The sequence below is a fragment of the Gnatocerus cornutus genome, unplaced genomic scaffold (assembly GCF_029298725.1).
Source record: "Gnatocerus cornutus isolate USDA-ARS CGAHR unplaced genomic scaffold, icGnaCorn1.1 ctg00000025.1, whole genome shotgun sequence".
Classification (NCBI taxonomy): Eukaryota; Metazoa; Arthropoda; class Insecta; order Coleoptera; family Tenebrionidae; genus Gnatocerus; species Gnatocerus cornutus.
Window position 1 is genome coordinate 124,139 of NW_028275376.1, and position 10,257 is coordinate 134,395.

The 10,257-nt window shown below is 34.6% G+C and overlaps 1 protein-coding gene across 1 annotated transcript; it reads right to left on the minus strand.

Moving 5' to 3' along the window:
* Positions 1–882: 882 nt before the first annotated feature.
* LOC148166091 (uncharacterized) lies at positions 883–8,347 on the minus strand. The gene is made up of 2 exons (XM_088049427.1): positions 8,111–8,347; positions 883–3,312 (listed from the first exon to the last, which is right to left on the minus strand). Exon 2 carries the CDS (start codon positions 3,283–3,285, stop codon positions 1,288–1,290), a length of 1,998 nt encoding a protein of 665 aa, XP_087905553.1. The 5' UTR covers positions 3,286–3,312; positions 8,111–8,347; the 3' UTR covers positions 883–1,287.
* Positions 8,348–10,257: the final 1,910 nt, after the last annotated feature.

Here is a 10,257-nt window from a genome sequence, read left to right on the forward strand (position 1 = left end):
GAATTGCAAGAAATCAGCAGAATTCTGCACGAAATCATCAAAATTCTTACAGAAAACCGCATTTTTCGATGCAAAACGACGATTTCTCGCCGATTTTCGTTGTTTTCTGGCTTGAATTCGCAAGAAAGAGCACGAAATCTACAAAATCATGACTTTTTACCAAGATTCAACGGCTGAATTGCAAGAAAACAGCAGAATTCTGCACGAAATCATCAAAATTCTTAGAGAAAACCGCATATTTCGATGCAAAACGACGATTTCTCGCCGATTTTCGTTGTTTTCTGGCTTGAATTCGCAAAGAAGAGCACGAAATCTACAAAATCATCACTTTTTACCAAGATTCAACGGCTGAATTGCAAGAAGCAGAATTCTGCACGAAATCATCAAAATTCTTACAGAAAACCGCATATATCGATGCAAAACAACGATTTCTCGCCGATTTTCGTTGTTTTCTGGCTTGAATTCGCAAAGAAGAGCACGAAATCTACAAAATCATCACTTTTTACCAAGATTCTACGGCTGAATTGCAAGAAAACAGCAGAATTCTGCACGAAATCATCAAAATTCTTACAGAAAACCGCATATTTCGATGCAAAACGACGATTTTTCGCCGATTTTCGTTGTTTTCTGGCTTGAATTCGCAAAGAAGAGCACGAAATCTACAAAATCATGACTTTTTACCAAGATTCAACGGCTGAATTGCAAGAAAACAGCAGAATTCTGCACGAAATCATCAAAATTCTTAGAGAAAACCGCATATTTCGATGCAAAACGACGATTTCTCGCCGATTTTCGTTGTTTTCTGGTGTTATGGGACCTTCTTGGGACTTGTCGTCGTCAAAAAGGGAAATCAGTGATGGGCACTCACAGAGACACTCAATGTACTTAATTAAAATGTATATTCGACAAAAATACGTTTACAGGGTAACCGCAACGTACGATGGTAAAAACGGAATTGAATTATAACAGGGTGGTGGTGGTTTTATATGAGTTCTAACAGATAAAAATGGGTTAAAGACCAAATGTCTAATGGGGGTCGCATCCGGATCAAAGATCAAATACATAATTTCTATTAGAAATACAAATTAAGAATATCTACCCGGATCAAAGGGCAGACGTCTATATTAGGGTAGTATCAGGAGCAAAGGTTAAGCTTAGTTATCAGAGATAAACCTACCACCCACTATACTTTAAGTAATATGAATAAAAATTAATTACAAATACATGAAATATTATTAGTGATTATAACACTCTTCCTCCCTAAGAGTTTTGATATACCTACAAAATTTACAATTTAGATAAACTACTATTTCTTGATCGCAAATTATAAGGATTACTAATAACAGGAGTTTGTTCATTGTTTTCTTCCATTGGAACCGCTGGACTTGTAGTTGTTTCGAAACGTTCTCCAGTGTGGACAGACAGTGCAATGGAGTCACGTCTATTTCGAGGTACCCAAAAGTTGGACAGAAGTTTTCCAGAACATTTCTTTGGGAGAAACCGTCCGACACAAGGAATCCAGGTGCAATCGCAGCAGTATCTCGATATGCAGCAGCAGATAGAGAATATGACAACGAGAACGAAAACCACTGCGATCGAGAATCCGAAAAAGTTGAAATAATGATGATTGCCAAAGGAGTTGTTCATCTCGGTTTCCAGGACGTCGTCGAACTTTTGAAGTTTGAGGTTCGCATGCCGAAGTTCGTCCAAATTATTGCTGTCGATGTGAATAGGATCCATTTGCGAAGCTACCAAAATCTTCTGATTTTCTACACAGCAATCGTCGGAATTGATGTCGACATGTGGAATGTAGTTCGTGAAGTTGTGGGAAATATTGGATGAAGCAACCAAGTTTGTAGTCATCGTGTAGCAGTGACAGTGAGGTGCCAATTCCAAAATTCCAACATCTTTGAACGTAATTTCGATGGCGTTTTCGAAATCAGAGTCGCATGAGATCGTAGCTGGTGTTGCATGGCTCATAGCATATAACCATTGATTACTGGATAATTGATGCCAAACTTCGATGTTTGCTTTGATGGTTCTTGTCATACAATCTTCAGGTATGGACTGGACATCTTCAACTCTAAGTTTCACTTCGCAGATTGGTTGTTGTGACGTTAGACGTATGACAGGTCTTGGACAAAGATATTCGGAATTCAGCAGTTCCAAGCATACAGAGAGATCTTCCAACTGTCCGTAGTGCGTCCTTGTAATGCTCATCATTAGGAAGGAAAAACTAGGATTGATATAGGAATAGACAGTCGAATGATTTGATGGTGAAGGGAGAGGAATTAATTTATATAAAAAGTATCTAATGTTATCTATTAAAGGAATTCTGATAACATAAATTAGAACATCATTATCATAAATTACTGAAATTTTACTTAATGCAAAATAATTGTGAATTTTAAATTCTTGATCTAGAGGAATTGGAAGTTGAGTATTCGATTTAAGTTTGATGTTACTTAGTTCATTCTTAAAATCGGTCGGAGTGACAATGAATGGATGTAGAATATTTTGCTTTGCAAATAATATTGAAGATATTATTGTGTCGCATTCTTCATTTAGCTCGACAATTAGTTCTTCCAATAAAGTTAGATGATTAAGAACAGCTTGAGCTGATACGATATTGTTAATATTTTCCGATACTGATTTACTAAACGAGTTGAATTTATTAATGTTATCATTGAGCTTATTTTCATTTGATTTAAGAGACTGAACAGAGCTGTTATAATTTACTATGGCAGAAGTCAAAACATGAACCTGTTGTCGCATTAAATTTATTGTTTCGCGATGCTTGTCTTGTAAAGCCGTAATGGATTCTGAATAGAATTTTGCATCATTTGCGTCTGGTGTGCCAAACAGCCATTTCATACCGGTAGATATACCGTCAATGAGACCTCGACGCTTACGTGTGACTTTAAGTGTGTGGTCAGTTAAATGCAAAATAGTTTCGAATTTCTTGTAAACCTGGGAAATTTGAATTTTTAAAAAGGCTAAAGATTTTCTACATGTAATCCTTTGTCCATTATGGTTTTCGCACCGGTCGCATAAATCTAGACTATCAACATAAACTTTTTCAATTAAAGTAAGCTTTTCATGTGAAAATGTGAGATTTGTATAAGACAATAACGATAGAAAGCTGTTATATGTTTTGACATGTCCCAAGTTTTGGTAATATATTCCGGCATTTTTAGGAAGCTGCGTGACTTTATGGGAATTAAGACAAAAAATAGATATTGGAAAATGGTTAAAAAGGATAATGATGATGAGATATTTGAGCATATTAGTACTGGTTGTTTTGTTCCTAATCTGAAACAAATGGTTTCAATAGATTTTTGTGATATGTTTTCCGTTGTTTCTTAATAATTACGACGACTGTTTGGTTTGGATTAATTTTTTCTATTTTATAGGGACCTTTATAAGTCGGTGATAGTTTTTTACTATATCCTGGCTTATTTGCTCTATCTTGGATAAGTACCAAATCATCTTTCTTAAAATTATAGTCGTGCGAATTTCTGTCATATCTAATTTTGGATTTTTCTTTGCTTTTTCCTGAATTTTCGCGGGCAATTTCGAATGTTTTGTTTAGTCGGAGTTTTAATTGTTGATGGTAGTCATCATAACTATATCTGAATTCTGGTGAAGAAGTTACTGTTTGTGGTAAAATAGCTTTATTTCCGAAAACTAGCTCAAATGGAGTAAATTTAGTTGTTGTGTGAATTGATGTGTTATACGAAAACATGGCACTTGATACAAACTTATCCCAATCGGTTTGTGTTTTGTTAATAAAGTGTTTGAGGTAATCTTTAAGTGTGGAATGTGAACGTTCTAGAGCTCCATTGCTTTGTGGATGATATAGTGAAGTAGTAATGTGACGGATCTTGAAAAGTTTATTAACTTCTTTAATCAAATTAGAGGTAAAATCAGTGGAGTTATCGGTTACAATCGATTTAGGTATGCCGAAAATCATGATGAATTCGCATAATTTTTCAGCAATCTGCTGAGCTTCATGATTTGGAATTGGATATGCGTATGAAAATTTTGTTAAATCGTCTTGAAGAGTTAGGATGAATCGATTATTACTTTCGGTGATAGGTAATGGACCTACGATATCGAGAAATAATTTTTCAAATGGTTGAGTTGCGGTGGAAGTTATTTCCATCGGTGCTTTAAGAGGGTGACGATTTGTTTTGTTTAACTGACAATCTTTACAACTTTTTATAAATTTTCGTATGTCCTTTTTCATGTTTTTCCATTTGTATATTTCTTTGATTATCTGATACGTTTTGAAAAATCCCCGATGTCCTGCGATGGCAGTACAATGATTTTCTTTCAAAATGTTGTTAATTTCTTCTTCGTCTTTTGGCTCTAATTTGCAACGGTCAGTTATGGAAACTTCAACATCAGTCTGATTGAAAATATAATGAATCATTTCGTGTATTAAATCTATTTTAAATCTCTTATTTAGTAATCGTGGATTTTCAATGAAAATTTTTCTTAAGTTAGCTTCCCGAATTTTCTTTCTCAAATTGAGCAAACTATAAAAGACATCTTTATAGGATGGTACGTCAAAGTGGTTAAGATGTGATATCATTAAAAATGTAGTTTGTTGCGTCTGATCATTCTTCAAAGTTATTGTATCATAACTGTCGATTTCGTGAGGAATTAAGTTTAAATCATAACGTTCAGAGATTGAATTAAAATATTTGTTATTTTGATTAAGGTCTTTTGAAATGAAGAAAGCGTTTGGAAATTTGGAAAATGGTTTTTCGCGAATGTGATTGATTTCGATTAAATCTTGATTTTGATAATGAAAACGAATAAAATCATCATATGATTCGTTGTTTATCATCATTATGGGGTTTCTTGAAAGAGCGTCAGCATTTGAATTTATACGACCCGGTTTGTAATGAATTTCGTAGTCGTATTCCTCTAATTTTAAGCGCCAACGTATGAGTCGCGAAGACGGATCTTTACAATTGAATAACCAAGTTAATGGTCGATGATCAGTGATGATTACAAATTTTTGGCCATAGAGGTATGGTCGAAAGTGTTTTGTAGCCCAAACAATCGCAAGTAATTCTTTTTCTGTCGTACTGTAGTTAGTTTCAGCCTTATTGAGTGTACGAGACGCGAATGAGATTGGTAAGTCTTTACCTAGCTCACCTTGTGATAAAACAGCGCCTATCGCGTAATTTGAAGCGTCCGTAGTTAAAATAAAAGGTTTCGTGTAATCAGGATATTGCAAAATTGGTTCATTTATTAAGGCATTTTTGAAATGCTGGAAAGCGTTTTCTTGTTCTGTATTCCAAACAAATTTTACACCCTTTTTTAACAAAGTTGTTAATGGTTTTGCAATAGACGAAAAGTCTTTAACAAATTTTCTATAATATCCCATTAAACCGAGAAATTGTTTAATCGATTTTTGATCGACAGGTGTAGGATAGTCGACAATTGCACGAATCTTTTCAGGATTTGGTTTTACGCCATTATCAGTAATAACATGACCCAAATATGAGATTTCCTTATGTAAAAATTCGCATTTGTCGGGTTGTAATTTTAAATTGTTTGTTCTTAACCGTTCGAAAACGTTTTGCAATTTGTCGTTATGTTCCTGTAATGAAGAGGCATATATTATGATGTCGTCTAAATATGTGAAGCATTGACTTCCTTCAAGACCAGTTAATACTGATTTCATTAATCTACTAAAAGTTGCAGGTGCATTTTTTAGTCCGAAAGGCATGCGAAGATATTCGTAATGCCCATTAGGTGTTGAAAAAGCTGTTTTATTGACGTCTTCAGGTCTTACTAATATTTGATTAAATCCCATTGCTAAGTCCAGAGTAGTGAAATATTTACTATGTCCCAACTGATCCAAAATATGGTCTATATTTGGAATTGGAAAGGAATCGCCTACTGTGAAATTATTAAGTTGACGATAATCTGTTACAATGCGCCATTTACGTTTACCTGAAGTGTCTGTTCTAGTTTTAGGCACAACCCAAAGTGGGCTGTTGTATGGACTCTTTGATGGTCTGATTATATTGTCTTTTAGCATTTGATTTATCTGATTTTCAACTTCGATTTCGTGAACTTTTGGATAACGATAGATTTTGGATGAAATCGGTTTTACATTTGTTGTTATTATTTCGTGTTGAACCGTTTCCGTATGTGTTAAATTATCACCCGGAAGATAAAAGATATCGTCATATGATTTACAGAGATCCATGAGTGTAAATTTCTCTTCTGGATTTAAATGTTCCAATCGTAAATTGGTTTGTAATAGATCCGATCTATTTTTTAAATTTTGGCTTTTGTTTACAGAGTCTTTGTTTATCGTGAAACATGCATGACTGTCGAATTCCTCTAATACTAAGTCGATTTTCTCGATTTTGATTATTTTATTAGAAGAATTAAGAATTGTGGTTAATGCTTTTCCGTTTTCATTAACTTTCAGAATTGCCTTAGCAAGATAGACATCGTCAAGAATTTTGATTTCAGGAGTTAGACCTTCTGAAATATTTTTATTTAGAATGTTAGCTTCAACTATTGTCTCAGAACGAGGTGGAAGATAATAGCAGTTATTGTTGACAACATTTGAATTAAAACTGAGTTTTAAAGGAAATGGCAGATCTTTAAGTTTTAATTCAGATTTTTCGTAATTGATTTCGGCTTTTTGTTGAGTTAGTAGAAAATCGTTGCCAATTAAACCGTCGAATGGAATATTCGTATTGTCTTTAACAATGTAAAATTTAATCGTTATCTTGTGATTAAAGAAATTTAAATCTAAAGATACGCTACCGACTGTGTCAACTAAACCGTTTGCACTCAAACCGTTCAGCGAAACTTTATCTTGAGGATTATAAAAAACACCTTTTAGTTTTCGTAATTTATCCACTTTAATTAGACTTACACTTGCCCCTGTGTCTACAAGAAATTTGAAATCCAAATTCTGGTGATTAACCGATAAATAACAGGCACTATCATTATGAGATAAAAAGACGTTTTCTATTTTTAGTTTATGATTATTGGGGTTCTCGACTCGATTATTTTTAGACTCATGATGATTATTATTATTATTAATAATGCATTTACACACATTTAGATTTTCGTTTTGACTTCTTGCCGATTTAAGATTTAGAGTAAGTCCACAGGTACGGCAGTTACCTGGGACTGTACGGAGTTTAAATGTACATCGGCTTGGGAAGTTGTAGTTTGATTTTGTCGTTTTTTGTTATTGTTATATTCGCGTTTTCGACATTCGTGAATCAAATGTCCAGATTTTTTGCAATAATTACATGTTTTATTTTGATTTGAATTTTGATTGCTCGCGCTGGATGCGTTTTGATTATTGAAATTCACGTTATTATCGTTGCCTTTTTTTCTCGTTCGACAATCTTTAAGTAAATGACCAGGTTTTTTGCAGAAGTTACAAATTTTTACAGAGTTAAAATTGTTAATTTTTCGAACTTGCAAATGTTTTTCTTCTAATAAAGCTTCCGAAAGTGCAGATGCTAATGTAGATGGTTTACTACGACGAAGAGCTGTAGAAATTTCGTCTGATGAATGAAGAATGAATCGTTGTAAAGCCATCTCGCGAATTGAATCTAATCTACCTTGTAAATTTATATCACCTCTATGTTTAAGAGAAATTGCATTTAAAACACGAGTTCGAATCTGGTCTAACCTAGTGTGAAATGAATGTACTGATTCCGTTCTGTTTTGTCTAATATTATTTAAATCTTCAAGCAACTGAGTTAAGTCTCTATTATCAGAAAAAGCTTCGGTTAAAACATTTTTTAAGTCATCCCAATTAGTAAATTCTTTTTCCTGAATTTGAGCTCTAGCTGATCCCTTTAGTTTTGACACAATATAAACAAGCATTAAACTTTTTTGTGTACCTTCACACAACTTATAAGCGTTCTCACAGTTTTGAAGAAACTCATAAAAATCTCGTCGATCTCCCGAAAATGAATCAGGTATTAAAGACCTTATATCAGAGAAATTATGGACTGGAGTTGCTGGAGTTGTTGGAGTTTCAGGCATGATTATAACAAGCAATAACAAGTAGCACAAAAAACAGCAAGAAAAATAAATCTCTGCTTACCGCGAAAGAATCCTGCGTTTTCTTTGGAATGTTGATCCCGATGGTTTCAATCTTCCAATGCTCCCAATCGAATGCTTCTAATCTTCCAATTAAATGTTCCCAATCCCACTTCTGACACCAATTTTTTGTTATGGGACCTTCTTGGGACTTGTCGTCGTCAAAAAGGGAAATCAGTGATGGGCACTCACAGAGACACTCAATGTACTTAATTAAAATGTATATTCGACAAAAATACGTTTACAGGGTAACCGCAACGTACGATGGTAAAAACGGAATTGAATTATAACAGGGTGGTGGTGGTTTTATATGAGTTCTAACAGATAAAAATGGGTTAAAGACCAAATGTCTAATGGGGGTCGCATCCGGATCAAAGATCAAATACATAATTTCTATTAGAAATACAAATTAAGAATATCTACCCGGATCAAAGGGCAGACGTCTATATTAGGGTAGTATCAGGAGCAAAGGTTAAGCTTAGTTATCAGAGATAAACCTACCACCCACTATACTTTAAGTAATATGAAGAAAAATTAATTACAAATACATGAAATATTATTAGTGATTATAACACTGGCTTGAATTCGCAAAGAAGAGCACAAAATCTACAAAATCATCACTTTTTACTAAGATTCAACGGCTGAATTGCAAGAAGCAGAATTCTGCACGAAATCATCAAAATTCTTACAGAAAACCGCATATTTCGATGCAAAACGACGATTTCTCGCCGATTTTCGTTGTTTTCTGGCTTGAATTCGCAAAGAAGAGCACGACATCTACAAAATCATCACATTTTACCAAGATTCAACGGCTGAATTGCAAGAAGCAGAATTCTGCACGAAATCATCAAAATTCTTACAGAAAACCGCATATTTCGATGCAAAACGACGATTTCTCGCCGATTTTCGTTGTTTTCTGGCTTGAATTCGCAAAGAAAAGCACGACATCTACAAAATCATGACTTTTTACCAAGATTCAACGGCTGAATTGCAAGAAAACAGCAGAATTCTGCACGAAATCATCAAAATTCTTAGAGAAAACCGCATATTTCGATGCAAAACGACGATTTCTCGCGGATTTTCGTTGTTTTCTATCTTGAATTTGCAAAGAAGAGCACGAAATCTGCAAAATCATGACTTTTTACCAAGATTCAACGGCTGAATTGCAAGAAAACAGCAGAATTCTGCACGAAATCATCAAAATTCTTAGAGAAAACTGCATATTTCGATGCAAAACAACGATTTCTCGCCGATTTTCGTTGTTTTCTATCTTGAATTCACCAAGAAGAGCACGAAATCAACAAAATCATGACTTTTTACCAAGATTCAACGGCTGAATTGCAAGAAAACAGCAGAATTCTGCACGAAATCGTCAAAATTCTTAGAGACAACCGCATATTTCTAGGCAAAACGACGATTTCTCGCCGATTTTCGTTGTTTTCTGGCTTGAATTCGCATAGAAGTGCACGAAATCTACAAAATCTTCACTTTTTACCAAGATTCAACGGCTGAATTGCAAGAAAACTGCAGAATTCTGCACGAAATCACCAAATTCTTACAGAAAACCGCATATTTCGATGCAAAACGACGATTTCTCGCCGATTTTCGTTGTTTTCTGGCTTGAATTCGCAAAGAAGAGCACGACATCTACAAAATCATGACTTTTTACCAAGATTCAACGGCTGAATTGCAAGAAAACAGCAGAATTCTGCACGAAATCATCAAAATTCTTAGAGAAAACCGCATATTTCGATGCAAAACGACGATTTCTCGCGGATTTTCGTTGTTTCCCATCTTGAATTTGCAAAGAAGAGCACGGAATCTAAAAAATCATGACTTTTTACCAAGATTCAACGGCTGAATTGCAAGAACACAGCAGAATTCTGCACGAACTCATCAAAATTCTTACAGAAAACCGCATATATCGATGCAAAACAACGATTTCTCGCCGATTTTCGTTGTTTTCTGGCTTGAATTCGCAAAGAAGAGCACGAAATCTACAAAATCATCACTTTTTACCAAGATTCTACGGCTGAATTGCAAGAAAACAGCAGAATTTTGCACGAAATCATCAAAATTCTTACAGAAAACCGCATATTTCGATGCAAAACGACGATTTTTCGCCGATTTTCGTTGTTTTCTGGCTTGAAT